Source organism: Psittacula echo (assembly GCF_963264785.1).
Source record: "Psittacula echo genome assembly, chromosome: 12".
In the NCBI taxonomy this organism is placed as follows: domain Eukaryota; kingdom Metazoa; phylum Chordata; class Aves; order Psittaciformes; family Psittacidae; genus Psittacula; species Psittacula echo.
In genome coordinates this window covers 10,141,778-10,161,157 of record NC_137747.1, presented here as the reverse complement: position 1 = coordinate 10,161,157, position 19,380 = coordinate 10,141,778, and the positions used below count along the sequence as shown (strand labels likewise).

Sequence of the window (19,380 nt, the reverse complement as noted above, 5' to 3'; positions counted from 1 at the left end):
ATGAGATCCTGTTAATCTGAGACAGCTTTGTGTGAATGGAAGCCTGGCTGCTAGAATGACAAGGGACCACTGGGAGCAAAATGCACAAGCTGGGACGTGCAGAGGCTCAGTTTTCTGCATCAACATTAATGCTCTGTATTAAGGCATAAACTAAAATGTGCCCTGTGGGACTGTGGTGAGAATTAATGTCACCCTGGGAATCCAAGCTTCTTGGTTCCTTGACTTTTTGTGTCTTAATTCTCAAGCTGTCTGTTTCGTACACTGGGGGGTTGATTTACTGTTCTACTTGCTTGTGATTCATAAAGGCAAAACTGCTGACAAGTCTGCAGAAGAGTCCTCAGCTCCTCTGGAGCACATCTGTTCCCAGAGTATCTGCCCGTTAAAGCCGGTATCAGGGCTGACTCTTTGGTGATATCTGAGCTAATACCACCTTTGGAGGCTGCTCACCTGCGCTGCAGGGATGCAGCTCGCAGCTCTGTCCATGGTCTCATGCCTGGCATGAGCTGTATGTCCCACAGGGGCTGCAGGGGACAGCAGGGACAGGGCTGGTGCTGCCGGGCGGGGGACTTCTCATTGTATGTCTCTGGTGCTGGCCAGAGCTAGCACATCCACCAAGGAAATCCCATCCTGCTCCCACTTTTGAATAGGTTTTTAGTGCTCCACATGGGAATCCTGCTTGGACTGACCTGGGTGGCCCAGCTTCTGCCCTCAGCGTAAGATTTAATTATCTGCAGCAGCAGCATGGATGCTCTCAGAGCCACCATTGTTACTAATGGCCATAAAAAGAACCATAAAAACCTGGCACATTACATTTCTTATAATTTATGGTAATGAAGAACAATTTGTTTTCCCTTTTTGGTTTTGATCTCTTTCTCTGCCTTTTCTTGCAGGTCCATGCATGCGTGTGCCCCCTTGCACACTGTCTAAGCCCCTAACTCCTTCCAGCACGGGTTGTCCTTGCTTTTACAATCAGCTCTTTTTGAGCTGTCCTTCATAGCATGGATGCTGCATGTACAAGTGTGGTACAGGATATGGCTTGTGTGTAGGTTGCTTAGTTTGTCTCCTGTTCTTGGATGTTACTAGCTGTAGTATGCAGCTGCAATTTTGGATTTGAAGGGACTTTCAAAGGCATACCCAAACTGTCTGGGTTCCATGCTATGCCAGGTCTTACCACTCAATAAGCCCTGAATTCCCATAGTGTCTGACATCTTTTTGGAGGGCAAAGCAACTAAATGGCCCCATTAGAACAGTGTGATCTGCAGCATGGCATTTGCTGGTGTCCACAAAGCTGTGGAGGATGATTCCAGTTTCTGCAGTGTTGAATGATGGTGAAGAAAAAGCCCAGCTGTGGCATATGAGCTTTTATTTTTCATATACTCCAGCCACTCTCATGCTTTGAGAACTGTTTCAGTGAAACAGCCTGTGGGTTTGTGTTATGTGTCACAAATCAGGTCCCAGAACTTACCCTGCACAGATTGAAGGTCTCGACTGGCTTTTTTGGTGTATGAGTGGGGAGCTTTGTATGCACAAACTCTGGAGGCATGATATTCTGTGCCAGCTACGAGAATATCCCCTAGGCTTCTTGCAAGAGCCTGCAGGTATTTGTCATATTTCGGCTTTGTGCTGTCTTCCTCACTGATTCTCAGTTTGCCGGTAGTGGGCAGCTGATCTTTGCTTGCTCTTTGTAGCAGGAGAGCTGCATTGCACTGCTCGTGGCTGCCCTGTTGCTGGTGGAGGAGGATGTGCTTTCACAGCAGTCGGCACATACGTGTGCTATGCTGCTTCTGTTGGGAAACAGCCAGTTCTGGTGGTGGTGGATGCTGGTTCTGGTGCGGGCACTGTGGTGTGACTGCACAGAGCCATGTCTCCCTTGCAACTCACTGCTGTGGCAGGCACGGGGTGGCCAGGAGCCCCAGCTCTGCTCCACAGGACGTGGGTCAGGAGGTTTAGTGCTTGTTCCTATTCTAGCTCCAGGAAGCCCATCATCACCAAGATCCTTCTAACTTACACTCTTCAGATGCTGAGACGGGCACAGAGAGGATGTGACTCCCTGTGCATTTATACATGAGAAAGTGTGAACTTAAATTTGCAGGCCAATTTTTCATATTGCTTTTTATCACCCTGCACACTCTGTACCCCTGCAGATTATTCACCTTTATGGGTGCAGATCTCTTCTTTGTGGGCAGCTACGTGTGCTGCTCATATCTCTTCCCGTGTTCTTTGTAATGCCCTTTCTCATCTCTGGCCAGCATGGAGACTGGCTGCTGCCTGCAATCCCTGCCCACAGCCTCAGGAGCAAACGTGGAAATACTCCACACCCAGAAGATCTTGTTCATCCCTTTGCAAGGATATTGACTGTTACAGAACAATCACAGCAGATAACATCCTAGGCCTCATGATATTTGGTGCTTCCCTTAAAAACCCAGTTTGTCAGTGTGGGAGAGTGCAGGGGAATATTGCTTTTTGCTGAAAGGAAATGGTTCTTAAGATCTGTCATCCTCCTGTAGGCAGGGAAAAGGCAGAAGGACTCAGAAGGCTAATTGGAATGCAGTTTGGCATTTAGGAGTATTTAAAACAGTGCCTGAATTCTAAAGCCTGTCTCCTGATTTGGAGACAGCAGGTGAGGGCTTAGAAATACCTATGCCAAGGGAGAGCAGGACAAGAAGTACTGGCCTGCTGGCATGAAGCTGATGGTTATTCGTTTGCAGTCATTAGTTGCTTCACCTTTGCCTGTCAGCCTTGCCCTCTTCAGAGACTGATCACAGCCCTTGTCCCAGGGTGGTGGGGGTAGACTGGGAGAGGAGCTGTTGCTGGGAGCATGCTGCATGCTGAACTGGGCTGATGAACTGTTGTATTTGTGGAGGCGGAACATGTTTCTCTGCTGCTCTTGCCAGTTTCTTAAAAATGCTCCTTGGTGCCTGGAAGCAGATATTGTATGTGCGTATTTGTGTGTGCTCATGGGTTTATGCAGGTCTGTGCCCATCCCAGAAGCTCATTCGGCAGAGCAGTGCAAAGGGACAAGGGATGGACAATGAGAGGCTGCAGAGGAACCACGCTTATTAAAAGGGATTGCTCTTATTAGCAAGACTGAATGTTAACAGTCCTTCTCGGAGACTGGTGAAGGAACTTCAGTTTGTTGGGGACCAAGCTGTATGTTTGGTCATCTTGAGGAAATTAAGGGGTATCTACCAATGTGCAGTGGGAAATAATATTAAATGACAAAGGATTTAGCTCAAAAGAAGGGACAAAGGAAGGGTGAGTGTGCTGGCCCGTCCCTCAGTGCTCTGCGGGGGCCTCTGCTGGCTTCTGCCTCTGCTGGCATGGGCAAGGCTAATTCCAGCCAGGAGCAAGCACCTCCTCTCAGGGCAGTGGCAGTAGCTCCTTAGGACCTAAGGAACACAGTGGTTTCAAAAGGACTGGCCACCTGCTGTGAACGGTCCTGCATTACAAAACCTGCAGGCTGCAGCATCCCTCAGCCAATTAACTGCACCCCTCCAATTAACTCTGCTGTTTAGTTTGGTGAAGCTGATACAGCCATGTTCCTTTTCTGGATCTCAGGTCTGCACCTTATTTGCTGGAGAGTCCTGAACCTTCCACCAACCAGGGCAGATGAAGTGCTGGTTCTTGGGGCTATGATCTCACCTGCAGCGAGCTGCTCTCCTCCAGGACGTCTGCCTTAAGCAGTGCTCATGTCTGTGCAGATACATTGATATTTCTAACATCCCTGCAGGTGAGGGCACAGGTGAGGGGTCTCCGCTCTGTTTTGGCAGGTGCCTTCCCACCCCTGTGCTGGGGCAGAGATCTGTTTGCTTTAACTGAATGGGCTGCTGGGAGGACTGAATCTGTTTTATCCAGCTGAACAGGAGGAGATGGAGAAGCCAGACCCAAACTCTTCTTAGGCATGCATAGTAAAAAGACACAAAACGCAGGAAGGTAAAACTTGTCATCATGAAGGTGGCATTTCCATCCTTGGAGATACTCAGAACCTGATTGGACGTGGTCCTGAATAATCTCATCTGCCTCTGAAGACCAATCTGCTTTGAGCTGTAGTTGGACCAGGAGACTCCTGAGGATACATCCTCTCCATGACTTTCTTGGTTTATGCTTTCTAGCAGGAACATGTTTCTCCTGACTGCCCTCAGCAGGAAGCGGCCTTGTCCAGAGGTTCTCTGAAGATGTGAAGACATCTGAGCTGGAAGTATCTGGGAGTAGACCATTGCCCATAATGATGGGGTTCCTGGAAGTCAGTTGCCTGCTGAATGCTTTGTCCTGCTTTGGTTTTATCACCCAGAGTGTCTGCAGTTTGAGCAGATATGATGGTATTTATGTGGTGCTATAAGTGTCCACTTGTCTAGTAATTATACTGATTAATCTGGATCATGCTAGAAAGTCACATGTACCTTGTACCAAAGGGTATGCCACCATGTGTCTCTGTTATTCAACTATAACAGATGCTGACAAGAGCTAGGGAGATGAGTTTGAGCTGGAGATTGTTCTTGCTTTGTCAGCAGCGTCTGGGAAGGACAAAGCTTGGCAGTTGCATTGAAGAAGGCGAATCTTGGGAGATGATAAAAAGGGCTTTTCCCTTCGTATAGCAGTGGAGGTCCCTGTCTCTTGTGTCTCTGTGCCCTGAGGACAGGTCTGCCACCATTGCTTGCTGCTGCTTTGCAGAGTCCTTGTGGGTCAGGTTTTGGGAGCAGAGGCTATGCTGCTCTAGGAGGTGGAACCAGGTGAGTTTGCTGCTGGTGGGTGTTTATGGCAGCACTGGCAGTGCCATATTTAAGGAACTGGTGTGGAGTGTGTTTGGAGACCCTCGTTTGTCAGGGCCGCCAGGAAAGGATAAGTGGTACCTCAGCCTAAAAGACAAAATGAGCCGACACGCAGGGTAGTACCTGGTGTGGCCCATGCAGCTTTAGGTCTAACAGCTTTCTTGGTGACAAACCCACTGGGGTTCTTGGAGGCCTGGGACATGGGGCAGTTCCTCCATGTCAGACTCTGCTTTTCCAGGATGGACTGGGCAATCAGCATCTTGGCAGGAGGTGGTTTCTGCCCACAGCCTGCACCCCAGCCAAAGGCAAGGATTTTGTCTGCCTTGTGCCACTAGAAGAACTGGAGCCGTTTGTCCTGCTCTGCACATGCCAAATGGCATGGATTGGCCTCCTGCTGGGACAGGTGACCTTGGAGGTGTTCTGGGAAGCGCCTGAGCACTTTCCTCCTGTCTTGCATGGTGTATTATGAGCTATATCATTACGAGCAGCTCAGTTAAGTCATTACAGCCTTGGTGAATGCATGAGCTTTTTCTCTCTCATCCCAATTCATCACTATTGTGCTGACATGAATCATTTTCATTATAAAATGCTTCAGACCCTGTTAATTAACAGAATTGCTTAAATTTCAATGAGATAGTGCTTACCCAGAAATAATGGGTTTGCATTCATAGTGGAGTGACAGGAGAAGCCTGTATGCATGACCAGCTGAGGCCAGTCTTGTGCAGCCTGGGGTGCTTGGGCAAGGCCGGTGCTGCCTGAGCTCAGATGGGAGATTGAGATTCTTGCTAGGGCTTGTGCCTGCAAGCATGTTCATCCCTCCCTTGGCATGCTTCCTTGGTCCTTTGGATGACATGGAGTAGGACTGTGGTCAAACAGCTTCCCTTGAACAGAACTGGGATAAAGGAGCCAGTGCAGACCCTGGGCTCCATCACAGGGTGAACACCTGCTGTTGTCCTATGGAGGGGTTGGGATGCTCCCTACAGCACTTCTGCATTGCTCTGTGCTGTGTGCCAGAGGCTGAGCAAGAGATGGGCTGAGAGTGTGTGAACAGGCAGGTCCTGGCTCAAGAGGCGGTTGGTGAGATGGAGCCCATCCATTCATGTGACTGAAGGCAGTGGGAGTCCAGGTAATTACAGACTAAAATGATGGAGGGACAAGGGAAGCTGGGTGAAATTGTGGGGGGGAACTGCAAGGATCTGAAACAGTGGTTATGTCTCTATAATAAATCCTAACAATGATAATCGTTGGGATAATTGCTAGTTTCAGGAAGCAAGGAGAGATAAATATCTCCAAACCAGTGTTGCCAGCCCCTGCTGCACCTGCAATGTCATGCAAAGGGGAGGAAAGTCCATCCTCCCGGCTCAGTGGTATTTCTGGCTGCTGTTGGGACACAGCACCAGTGGCTTCTGGGCATGAGCCGTCCACCCGTAGCCATGGGCTGCGGTGCGCAACATCATGCATGAATTGGAAGCAGTGGCAGCCGGCTGGCACCCAGCCACCTCTTGCCTCTTTGCAGCCTGCTGGCACCCAGCTCTGCCCTCCGCTGTGCTCAGGCTGTGCTGGAGGCTTCTCCCAGTGTCTGCCTTGAGCCAGGCAGTTTGGGCAGCTCTGCCGTCGTATGCTTTAGGGCACCTCAGCAAATACAAGTTGCTGAAAGCCAGGGGGGTGATCCCCTGGCAAGGGAGGAGCAAAGTGTTCCCTCCATCGGGACCCCTCACTGGAGACCCTCATGGCACAGCCAGGCCACCCTGATCCCCTCCTGCAGCCTCGCTGGCACCAGGCAGGATTACTGGTGAAAGAAGGCAAAGATGGATTTTTCGGTTCGTAGCAGGAGGAGGTAAAGCTGGTAGTTAAACAGAAAAGCCTGGAAGAGAGAGCAATTACAGAAACATAAACGAACGTCTAAGTCTGTGTTAAGAAACTGAGCTGGAGGGGATTTTAGGCTGATTCCTGCTGTTCTGGGGTGCTGCTGGTATAGGAGAGTGGGAATGTGCCGCTAATAACCGTGCCTGCACTCGTGTGTGCCCCTGGTGCCACCTCAGAGCAGAGCCATTTCTTTCATTCTCAAAATATTTCTTCTCTGCTTTGTTTCAATGTAAATGAACCACTCCTGGGTGACACAGGCAGTAGTAACTTTCGCCATTCGCAGCATTTTCTGGGGTTTACTACCCTTTGTTTCTTGTTTTACATTCCTTTACGTTTCAGTCCTGGTAATTTCCCCCCAGCCCAGATGAATGCTGAAGACCTATAAACACTTTTGTAAGAGATTTCGTTTCATAACGAGTACGAAGATACCACAGGTTCTAGTGCATTCTCTGGCACTGCATGAACATCATCTCTGGTCCGCTTAACGGAGGGGGACATTTGAAAATGAGGGGTTTTGCACAGACAGACTTTTGGAAATGCAGTGTCCCCAGTCAGACAGGGGGTCCCTGCAGGCGTGCTTGGGCCACAGAAGCCCATGAGATGGAGCTTGGGCAGGTTCTATTCTGCGGCAAGCCTGGCTCCTGCTACAGCAGATAAGGGTAAGTGGCTGCTGCAGGTTAGTGCCAAAAGGGGTTTGTGACTCAGCCTGGGCTTTTACACAGCCTTTCTGTGCCAGCCTTGAGGCTGGCCCCAGTGCAGCCCCATATTGGGGTGAGTTCTCACACTCCTGACCCCGCCAATCCTTCACCAGCCTCCCTGGAGAGACAAACCTCCTCCGAGCTGGAGTTTAACCCTGTCAGAGCTACTGCAATGGAAGCAGCAGTCAGAACCTTTCATGCAACACGCCTGGGAATCCGTTGCAAAGACCTGCTGGAGTCAGGTTGGACCCGAGGCCATGCCTGGGCTGTGGGGGGTTTTCAGGATGTTTCTGCCTGGCTGACAAGCCCCTGGGCTTGTTCTTCTCTCCAGAGCCCTTCTCTTCTTCAGTCAGCTTTTGCTTACATGATCTCTGTGAAGGCTGCAAAGGGTTTGCTCCCTTTTGCACTGGGGTCCAGCAGATGTTCTTTGTTGTTGCCAGCAATGTGCTCCTATGGCAAAGACAGCAACAGCACCTAGGGCTGTGTTAGGAAGAGCATCACCAGCAGTGGAGAGAGGTCACTTGTCCTTTTTGCCCAGCCCTGGTGAGATGATCCAAGTGCTGTGCCTGGTTCTGGGCTGCCAGGCGTAAGAGTCATGGGCAAACCAGAGTGAGTCTAGGGAAGGGCCATGAAGATTGGTGAAGTGTTGGAACATCTGGCATATGCAGAGGCTGGGAAATCCAGCTGATCCTGTTTAGAGCTGGGGCTTGGACGGGGTAATCTCCAGCAGCCCCTTCCAGCCTCACCCCATCTGTGTCTGCAGATGCTCTGCCACCTGCCCGTGCTCACACTGTCCTGCTGGTTTCCAGGTGTGATCCGCACAGCTGTGGCTGACCTGGACCGTGAGACGCAGGACCGGTACGAGGTGGTGATCCGTGCAACGGACATGGCGGGACAGCTGGGTGGCCTGTCCGGATCCACCACAGTCACCATCGTAGTCACCGATGTTAATGACAACCCACCACGCTTCCCGCAGAGTAAGTCCTAACAGCGGTGGGGCTGAGCACTGGTCCTGGTCCTGCCTGCTGGGGGTGGTGGGGCAGGAGCTCAGCTCCCAGCACAGCCTGGCCCATATCTGCAGGGTCACCAGCCTGGCCACTCATGCTGCTTGCAGGCAGTGCCAAGGTACCACAGCACACACTCCTTGCCTGGGTCTGAATGTGACCCTGCCTGGCAGCATGGTGGAGGGGCAGCTCCAATGGTAAATCTTGCAATAGTAAAGCTTGCAAAGAATCAGAGAACACTGACTGCAGAGCACTGTCCTTGTGGAGAAATCAGCCCTTACTTCACCCAGCACCTTGAAATATCAGTGCTCCCCAGTTATCTTCCCTCAGCCCTTGTTTTTGGCTGGGGTATGTGTTTCTCTTGGTAGGGCGTTCTGGGGAATAGGCACTGGTAGAGTTCGGGCAGCCCTCGTAGTCCAAGGGTGCCCCCAGGGAGGTGTGAAGGGCTGTGTCAGGCTGGAGGCAGGGGGGGGTCAAAGGCAGAAGCAGTGACCATGGTATCTCTTTCTGCTCCAGAGATGTATCAGTTCAGTGTTGTTGAAACTGCCCCTGTTGGCACAGCTATTGGGAGGGTGAAGGCAGAGGACTCAGACATCGGGGAGAACACGGATATGACTTACCAGGTGAAGGATGAGGAAGGAGTGGAGATGTTCAAAGTCACCACAGACAGCAATACCCAAGAGGCTGTCATCACAGTGCAGAAGGTGAGAGCTGAGGAAAGCTGGCTGGGTATGGAGGGCACAGATCTCTAGGAGGGCCCTTTCCTTTGGGAGCTCTTGCTGCTACGTTTGAGTTGAAACGAATGCTCCTCTGCTCCTCAACTGCAGTAGCAGTTGAATTTTTGTGCTTGCAGATGCAGGGAGAGACCTGCCTCTGTTCAGCCTGGATGGCAAAGCGCAGACCTGTGCCTGGGAGGAGAGAGACTGAACAGAAGCAGCAGGGCAGTGCCTGCTGGAGCCTGCCCAGGGCTCCCTGAGTGGTAGCGGAGGGAGCCCTGCATAGGTGAAGCTCTGTGTGGGGCTGCGGAGAGGAGTGCTGGCAGTTGTCACTGATAGCATCTGTGAGAGGAGAAATATGCCCACCCAATTCCTATTCTGACCAACAGCACTTTAACTGTCTCTGGTTTTGGTGGCAAAAACAATCAAGGGAACACTTGATGCAGGCAAGGAAGAATGATTGTTCACCAAGGCCACTGCTTTCAGCTCGCATCCCCTGGGGAAATAATAGCAGGGTGATTAATGACCAAAACCCCCTGGCAGCACATACTGTGCTGTCTTCCCAGTGAATCCTGGCTACCCACAGCATGGACACTGTGCTGGGGGGAGCAGGCTGGAGGCTTCCTCCTGCCCCCTTGGCGTGGGCACAGCGGGAGCTTGGGCTAGGGGAGTGGGTGGCTTTGATGGTGTCCCCGCTGTCTCTGGTGGTGGAAGGGGATCCCCTCAGCCTGCGTTTGGCTAACCCCCTCCTGTTGTCCCAGCCTCTTGACTACGAGTCAAAAAAGGTGCACACCGTTGTGCTGGAGGCCCTCAACAAGTTCGTGGACCCGCGCTTCTTGGACCTGGGCACCTTTCGGGACCAGACCATCGTGCGGGTCTCAGTGCTGGACGTTGATGAGCCCCCCGAGTTCCGGCCCCCCTCCGACCTGATGGAGGTCCAAGAGGATGCACACATCGGCTCCGTTGTGGGGGTGGTCACTGCCCTGGACCCGGACACCGCAAATCGTCCTGTCCGGTAAAGCAGCCGTCTAAACCCCAGTGGGCATGGGGTGACCTGCCAGGGATACACATGGCCTGGGGGCCGAGGGAGGTGATGGTGGGGGGGGGGCAGTGTGGGTGACAAGCAACAAGGGCTGCACGCGTGGCCGAGCCTGCGAGTGTCCTGTGGGACAGGCATTGGCAGGTGAGTGGCAGCCTGTGCGCAGCGAGGGCAGCCATCTCGCAGGTGACAGGTACGTCACTGCCAGTGATGGGTGTGTGAGTGGCAAGGGAGTGTCGGGGAGGGTGGCAGGGGGGTGACGGCACGCTGTTGCTGCTGACAGTGAGGTGTCTGCAGTGGATGCCTGACACAGCCAGGGGAGGAACCAGCAATGGCAGGAGGCAGTGATGGAGAGTGGCAAACGAGGTGAGGCTTGGGAGGTGCAGAGCCACAGCTTTGCTGTGTGTGCTTGTGTGTGCATGTGTGCACAGGGATCAAAGATCAGAGGAGTTTATATTTAGGCAGGGGACATACTCCAGGCAGCAGCTTATCAGCAAAGGACATTTCCCGTTTCCATTTAATTTGTGACTAAAGAGATTGTTACCTTGTTGAATTGCTATTACCTGAGGCACAAAGCAGCTTCTGGCTCTGCCAACTGGCCTGAGTCATGAGCAGTTGGGCTGGAAAACTGGTGTTCAGCAAACACCCTGCCTGTGTGGAAAGCATCACCAGAGCGTGTGTTCTCGTGCCAGCGGCGCAGCTGCGGGCGCGCTTCAAAGGGACAGCAGTGCCTTTGCCTTTGAGAGCTCTGCAGGGAGCACATCCCAGGCAGCAGCAGACTGGGATGGAGGAGGACATGGCCAGGCAGGGCTCAGTTACAGTACTGATCCCTTTCAGTGGTGTCCCCACATGGTTGCTTGAGGTGCTGAGGCTCCAGTGCTGTGTAGCCATGGGGAACACTCTTGTTCAAGGTGGGGTATCTCTTGATCTTCATGTAAATTAAGATTGAGACGTTTTATAAAGCTCAAAAAAGAACTTACATGTGGCAAGCTGCCATCTACAGATGCTTGGCAGCTTGCAGAGAGTATTGTGTGTCAAAGCTGGGTGCTGGAAGTTGTCTTCAGGGTGAAAGTGAATGAAACTAGCCTTGGCATGCCAGGAACTTGTGTGTATGTTGCAGCACTTCCAGTGGTCACTGCTGTCTGTCGGATGCGGTCTCAAGGTACTTCTGCTCACCTTCTCATGTGGCTGCCCTCTTCATTCAGGCTACATGTCTGCTTTCTCTGTGGCCCGCCCTGAGCACATGGCTGTTGACTTGTGCTCTTCAGATGCGTGCAGTCTTTCTGCACATCTCTGTGTGTATACGTGTGCATGTGCTTTTTCACTTGACTATTTCCAGCAGTGCTACAGAACATAGATTTTATTTTCTGATCTGTAATTGTAGGAAAGGGGCCTTGGGAACAGAACTATTCGTATTCTCGTTTTCTCTTGTTCTTTGTGCTGCTTCCCTGTGGAGCTTGTTGCATTGTTTGCAGACAGAACAAAAGAAAGCGGTGGAGGGAGTCTTTCTACTGCTGTGCAGAAGGTGGTGGGGACTCGGAGCAGAGAGAAGCAGACTCAAGTACTCCTTAGGAACAAGAGGGTTAGAGCCCAAACTTTGCTATGTGATTGTGTCTCTTATAGTGTGCTTAGTGCCACACAAGGCAATGCCTCATGCTCAGGCACAAGGGCCCAGCCAGCAGGACTCCCAGGCATCTGCTGCAGCTTGGGAATTGCAATGTGTTTTCCCATGTCAGGCCTGATACATTCAAATATGTGTCCTCCCTCCAGCTATCCCCAGGCAGGTAGCTCATCCTGCATCCCTCATGCTCCCCTAGGCACTTGGTCTCTGTCCGTCCACCTCTCCACTCCGCTCTGTTCTTGCCATGTATCTCCTTACTCCCCTGCCTGCTTTCACGAGCAGCGGCAGCTCCGTGCCTTGCGGTGCTCCTGTGTGCTTACTGGGGTGCAGCTGGGTGACCCTTCTCTGCCATTTCAACATGGACTAAGTGGAGATGCAGGTTTATATCGGTCACACTGACATGGCACCAGTGCAGAAGGAAGGTGCTGTTGGATCTCTCCTGCTTTCCTGCCCTCTAGCTAGCCCAGCAATTTAATAACATTTTGCCATGTAGGCAGCTGTTCACAGCTTCAGAATGATGCAGGAACATTGATGCAGGCATCCAGCAGCACCCTGCCAGGATGTGACACTAACCCGTCAGCAGGAGACTGCAGTAAGTCACCTCACATTTCAACTGTGCTACTCCAAAGTATAGTCACAAGAAGTCAGCACTTGTACTTCACCTCTGATACATTAGAGAGCAACCGGTCCTGACAGCATGACCAGTATTTGATCCTTGGCTCCTTGAAGTTAGAATGAACCCTTTCAAGTCGCTGCAGTTCAGTGGATCCCTTTAACTTCCTGATCCTCATCTGCCAGAGGTGGGAGCAAAGACGTGGCTGTGTTTCTGCAGTGGCTGCTGTCTCTTGGATTCTGATGCATGTGTTGGCTCTGCCCTAGAAACAGGAGAGAGCCACAACCTTCTGTCATTTCAAGACACACTCTCCCCTTGAGTCAGGAAAGAACAAGGATTGCCAAAGACAGCAGAGCAGAAATCAGCTCTGTCAGTGTTTCCAGGTCCTGCTGACACCAGGCTGCCAATAATGAGGTTTGGGAAGTATTTTTAGCCAAATGGGAAAAGAGGTGCCTTTGGCTCTTTGTTTCCATCCCCAGGCCAGCACAGCAGGGCTACTGCTGCACCTCCTGGCCTGAAGCAGCTGCTAGAGGCACGTTTCAGCCTGGGGCTCCTCTCCTGGTGATCTGCTTGTCCCACAAGGATGCAGATGCTTTGTATGACAGCAAACCCCTTCCAGACAAGCCAGGCTTGTCCCTGAGACACTGCTGGCTGCCCCACCCGGCTGCATTTGGATGTAGAGCCCCTGGCAGCTGCTTGCCCAGGTGGGAGGGAACGCTGGGGCTCAGGGTGTCCAAGGAGCACCCCACTGCTCTATGTTTGTCCCCAGCTTGTGGCTGCTCAGAGGGGCACTCGCTCCCTGTGGCGCCAGGGCTGTGAAGCAGGGAGTGATGCACAGGTGCTGCATCTTGTGGGAACATGGAAACCCTCCATGGTACAGGCAGGAAATACCTGTCTGAAGGGCTACTGCTTTTTATTTTATTCCATCCTTGTTTGTTGCCTAACAAAAGCTGGAACCACTCTCTTTCAGAAGGAATTTAGCTTCCAGTTGGCTTTTTGTCTTTAGCTGTACATTTCCTGGGTATACTGCATTTTTTCTCAGCTAAGCCATTGTATGAGGTAATACAATGATAGTCTGTGTATGTGAGGCTGTTTGTATGGGAGCCTTTTGTTTTTCCCTCTGCAGTGGGAGCCTGTGCTTTGATTGTGTGCAGTCCAGGCTTTATCAGCACTGGGAAGATGTTGCTTAGGATTTAAGGTTCTTGGAGATATTCTTGTTTGGCATTCACCAAATCCGGACACATGTGTTGGACATGAGGATTTTGTAGACTCCAACAGCACAGCAAGAACTACAACCTGCTTCAACACAAAAGGGAGAGGAGGAAAAAAACAAACACAACAAAAAGCTTTTCACACTGTGTTTGAAAAGCTCCCTGTTAACAAAACACATGGCATAAAATGTGCTCCTTGTTGCATTCAGGGGGGAGAAGTGAAACAAACTGCTTGAGAAATGCATTCACAAGAAAGATGAGCACCGAGAAAGCTGTCTAAATTAAATAGTCACTTGTAACATCCAAACCAACAGGCAGTGCCAGCAGGAAGAGAGGAAAATGGATTACAAGGTCTGCATCCCAATCAGAACTGGGCAATGCAGCTCCAGAAATGAAGCACCAGCCAGCTTTAGGAGGAACAAGTATATGTCCTGTTTCCAAGTACCTGGAGGACCCAGGGGTTAATCACTACCTCTTCCTAGGTGAGAAGCACTGTTTGAGTTCAATGGGACAGGTGAATATGAAGCTGGACTACCAGAGGTGGAGAGGCTTGTGATGGTCAGCACAGACTTGAGTTGGTAAAGATCATACTGCACAGTGATGTAAACTGAGCGCAGCACCAGCTTCTTACTCTGCCCTCTCTAGCACCCGAGCTCTCTGGAGTCTGTGTGTGTAGAGCAGTGTGGATTGGTTGTTCTGCAGGTCTGAGCCTGTTATGGCTGTGGCTTTGGGGGAGGGCAGACATTGCTGTGCACCTCAGTCCGCAGCTCCTCGAGCTCCAGAGCCTCCACAGCACTTTGTGCAGATGGGGAGCTCCTGGACTAACCACCTCCAAAACCCCAGCATGTAGAAGCAGGCTCAGCCCTGCTCTCATGGTGGATGCGGACAATGCTGGCGCAGTGTTGCGAAGGTGACAGCTCTCTGTATTGGTGGTGACAAAGGGACCAGATTTGCGGTTTGGTTTGTGCCCTGCCAGGGCCATGGGCAGTCAGTCCTCAGCAGGCAATTAGGAAGTGACAGAAGACAACCTCAGCAGCAAAACAATTAGGAGCATAAGAAAAGGTTACCACTGGCATGACACAGAGTGCTCCCCTACCAGCCTCCTGCCCTCTGGCCGTGCAGGCAGCCTCTCTCAGATGTTTCCAGGCTCATCACTGTTTTTTTTGTGTGTAGCTATTTTTCCAGACATTTCTGTTTATGCAGCAATGACATGAGTGTGAACAAAACAGGCATATGCTTACTTGAGAAGCAAGGAAGGCATATGGAGAGTGAAGTGCTATCCTGAACTCTAACAGTATTAAAAAGTGGCATGGAAGACAGTGTGGAATGGATCAGGTGATGTGGGAGAACAATGGAAGCAGTTATGCAAATGCATCAGTTATGCTATTGGAAAGATATTAGGTATTGTCATCCCCATTTCTGTTCCTCCTTCCAGCAGCACGGACTGATGTGTACAAGTCGGAGTGGCCAGACCCCTCCTTTCCCTTTGTAGTGAGTGAGAAGAGTGGATGAGAGGCTGCAGTACCTGCCAAGACAGGTACTGTCCCTTCTGGAGCTGCCTACCTGCCTGCAGAGGCAGTTTCCAGCTGGGAGTTGGATCAGAAAATGCACGATGGCTAGGAAGTCCTTGGCAGTTGGTTCAGAGATGCCTAGGCTTGTACCTGGCTTTGGGTGGCAGATCCCCATTGCTTCTAGATGAGAGAAGGGAGAAAGAAGCCAGGCACATAGGTGTAGAACACATGAAATTGTGCATGTGCCCAGATGCAATTTCCATAGTGATTTTTGAGCATTCTTCCTTAACTACAAGCAAGTGCTGTTGTATTTCCTCCTCTCCGTGTCTGAAAGGGAAAGTGCTGTAATCTGGGTCTGTATAACACTTTAAATAGCGTAGAAATGCCTTTGTATGTGCCTCCAGCAGAGATAGAGCTGCCTGGCTGTGGGGATAGGTACCCTCAGGGAGGCATTCTCATCTGCAGCTAGTTTCCCTTCAGGGCACAGAAAGGCACTGAGGTCATCAGTGCGTCTTTAGAGCAGTGGTCCTTGCATGCAGGTGAGCTGGTTGGTGTTCCTCAGCTGCAAGCCATATGGATGATGGAAACACAGGCCACAGCTGGACTGTGGCAGGCGAGGTGCAAGCACTAGGAAGCTGCCTGCAGCACGCCTCCACTGTCCTGGATATGCTTCGAGCCTAGAGCTGTCCTGCTCTGCTCCCCTTGTCTGATGTGGCCTCTCAGTACTGTCCTGTCTCCTTGGCTTTCCAGCTTGCTTTGTCCATACATTTATCTTCCTTCTATTGTTAGACAAGTGACTGAAGGCTTTAATTTATTCACAGTCCTCCTTTTGATAATTTATCCTTTGTACTCTTTGCTGTCTTGTATTGTCTAACTCTGTAAAGCGCTCTGGGATGCAGCATGTGTGAAAGATGCTATACCAAATAACATTATGCTGTATCGTTTGCAGTTTGTGGGCCTTCTGGGTTTCCAATTCTGGGTTTCCAATTCTGATTGCAGTGGTGGTGGCTGTTATTTGGGCACAATCAGGTGTGTGCTCACTGGGGAGGAGATGGGAAGTCCAATCCAGCTGAGGCCCTCAAGCACAACCTCAGCCTACCTGTGTGCTGCTGTGCTGTCCTCCAGGTCTCTCACTTGGGTGGGTGCTGTGGCAGGATCAGGAGAGAGGGTGGGAGGTGAGGTGGGCTCCTCTGGTTTGGGTTGATGTTTTTCCTGAACCTGCAGCTCAGAAGCTTTCCTGAGTAATGAGTGGAGTTACAGCCCATGACTTTGATATTGCTCTGTCTATCCTGAGCAAAATGTTCCCATCAAAGCAGGTTTTTCCGCTCTGCTTAGTTCCACTTCATGCACCGAAAGCCACACTTTAATTTTGCTTGAGGGCTCTGGGCTTGCAGCCTGATAAAACCATGGCTCTTGTGCACCATGCTGCAGCAGAGGAAAAGTGACAGTGGCGATAGAGCTGCTTGTGTTAGATCCCTGCTCTACTGGGGCTGATGGCAAGGTTAGGCTTGGCACTTCCAGCTGTTCACAGTCTCTCCTTTTGCCTGGTCTCAGGTACGCCATCGACCGCAGCACAGATGTAGAGAGGATCTTTGACATCGATGCCAACACAGGTGCCATTGTGACAGGAAAGGTCCTGGACCGGGAGACAGCAGGGTGGCACAACATCACTGTCCTGGCGATGGAAGCAGGTGAGGTGGGAGTGCTGTGTGGAGCAGACAGTCTGTGCTGGGCCAGAGTAGGGCAGAGGGGAAAATGCAGGTACGTGCACTGTGGAGGTGAGCAAGATGCAAGTGTTAGTTAATGCTGAGGTAATAAATAAATGCAGCAGCACCGAGCCTGACATCTCCCTAGACAACCTAAAAATACTCTTCCTGACTCGAGCGCTAATAAGGGAGCGTGGTCGAATAGTATATTTGATGAACTCTAATCAAATCTGTGTTATCTGTGCACCGGCTCTGCCAGTCATCCCGTGCCGCTTGCTCCCTGTGCTCACCTCCGAGTGGCGCTGGGGCTCCCGGGGGGCTGTGTTCAAGTCACCTGCATCCGCCACGTGCTGGGGTGATGCCATCAACTGGAGCCCTGTGGCACAGATGGCTTCTGCTGGGGGCTCTCAGCGGGTGGGATTTGCAGCCTGTACCTGCACATCGTGTCTGTGGCTCTGGGTGCCTCTCTGCCTGCTGTGTGACTGCAGGCTTGGCAAGGCACAGTGAGGGGTGGATGGGAGGTCCCGGCACTGAAGCAGTGGGAAGGGGCTGCAGGAGCAATGTCCTGAGACCCTGTGCTGAGGATGGGGGGCAGCGATGCTGCCAGAGTTGGTACTGCCAGGCTGCTGTGGCTCTGGCTGCAGTGCTTGGCCTCACCTGCACCCCACCAGGAAGAGCTTGAGGCAGAGGATGAGGTGAAGCTTTCTGTCCTTTCTGCAATTAGCTTCTTTCTGACTCTCCCCATGAGAGCCCTGGTGATGGGCTCTTCCTTCCCTGTGGCTGTGCAGTCCTTTAGCCTGTGTTTACAGTAACTGCCAAACCTACTCCCACCCAGCTGGGAGAGCCAGGAGGGAGCAGCTTAGTGGCTCTGCAGGTTTTGTCAGTTTATCTTCCCTCTGTGATGGGGGTGGTGGAGCCCAGCATGGACGCTTCCAGCAGAAGTTCTGTTTGTCTTTTCTTCTCCAGTTCAGAGGGAAAAGAACAAACCTGGGTCCTGCTGCTCAAAGGGGCTCTGAATAGACTCCTTTTTGAGGAATGAAAATAAAATAATAGCAGCAAAGAGCAGGCTTTGCTTCCCTCCGGGGGTTTTGCTGGGGGTAGGAAGCTGCTCTGGGCATCCTGCTGTCCTCCACTGTGTTTGCACAGTGCCTTGGCTCATGGGCTCTGCAGGTCCCATGTGATGGTGCATCTGGCCCCTTGCACTCCACAGAGGTGCTCTGTCTTACTCCTTAAGCCTGCAGATGGAGAAAGGGCTTCATCTGAGGCACTGTGCTGGGAAGCACAGTAGGAAGCAGAAAGGCATTGCTGTATTCTTTGAAGTTCTCCACATTTTGGACACAGTAGTGGCCAGGGCACTGGCACCTGCTGGCACTGGCACTTGCCACAGCTGCAAAGCACCTTCTGACATCTGCGAAAGCGTTGCCAAGGCCCGTCTGTCTGCAGGCAGGAGCTTTCCCCAGGCTTTGCTCCAAGAGATCCCTCAGGAGGTCTGGTGGTTCTTTCTTTGCTTGTTCTTGAGCAGGAAAATGCTGTTCACATTTAAGGAGCTGGGTCAGGGCTTGGCTTGGGGCACAGAGATTGGTTCCTGCTGCCCTGCCATAGTAATCATCTGCCCTGGCCGGGCAAGGGCCCAGGCCCTGCTGCCCTAGGAGAGGAAGGGGACTGCATGTCCCAAGCCCTTCTCTGTGCTGATGCTTTGTGCCTCTGGCCAGGATGACCCCTGCGCTGTCGGGCTGTGGTGCTGTCATGAGTCCTGCCCGGCATCAGTCAGCGATGGGCAGGCAAGGAGGGCACCACAGCGTTGCAGCACAACTCAGCATCCAGAGGAAACACGAGGTGACAAGAATCAGAAGGACAATATTCACACGCAGTGGCTGGGATTTCAGAACAAGTCAGTAAATGCTGCAGCTCCCCTCCGGCAGGGAAGCCTGTCATGCTGGATCGCTTCAAAAGCCAGCGAAACTCTTCAGCGCTCTGACTTCTGTGGTGAGCTCTGACTCATCCATTTGAACTGCCCAGACGTTCCTCCCACTGACATTATCCTCAACGTTTTGTAATCATGAATTATTAATGACTGATATTGAATTTAAAGTACAATTTATGTCTGAATCCTCTGGCGGAAAGGGCAGTTGTAAAGGTACAGCCGCCCAAGTGATGGAGCGGGGTTTTGGAGCAGGGCTCAGCGTGGAGTGGACACGGGGCAGGCGGAACCGCTGGCATTGGCATGTCTGTTGGTGTGTCCAGCGCTGCAGTGCCCAGCACACGGTGTCTGGGGCTGGGGGGTGGCGGGGCCCTGCCTGTGCTTGCCATGGGTGTGCAGGTTGCAGCTGGCTGCCACAGGCTCTGCTGCGAGGCCAGGCAGGATGTTACCGTCTCCAGCAGAGGCAGGTGGCAAAATATCCTTCCTCATTCCTCAGTGAGGTGTGAGCTTTGCAGAAGGAATGAAGTGAAACTGGTAGGTTCACTCCATTCCTGCCTGCTCAATTCCTGTGGGGTTGTGCCTGCTCAATTGCCATGGTGCACATGGCATGGAGCATGTTGCACCAAGGTTTTGCCTCCCTGCAACCTCCTCGAGCTGCTCGCCCTGTCAGCTGGCAGGACTGTCCAGAGAAGGGTTTAGCAAATG

At 51.9% G+C, this 19,380-nt stretch overlaps 1 protein-coding gene across 1 annotated transcript in view; it reads left to right on the top strand.

Moving 5' to 3' along the window:
- Window positions 1–19,380, top strand: part of CDH22 (cadherin 22) — a gene marked incomplete at both ends in the record, with an annotated part of 50,166 nt that overhangs the window by 15,648 nt on the left and 15,138 nt on the right. The window contains 4 exons of the mRNA XM_080627954.1: window positions 8,143–8,310; window positions 8,854–9,041; window positions 9,815–10,068; window positions 16,603–16,739. Of these exons, the coding sequence (XP_080484080.1) occupies window positions 8,143–8,310; window positions 8,854–9,041; window positions 9,815–10,068; window positions 16,603–16,739 (747 nt within the window). The remainder of the gene's footprint in view (window positions 1–8,142; window positions 8,311–8,853; window positions 9,042–9,814; window positions 10,069–16,602; window positions 16,740–19,380) is intronic.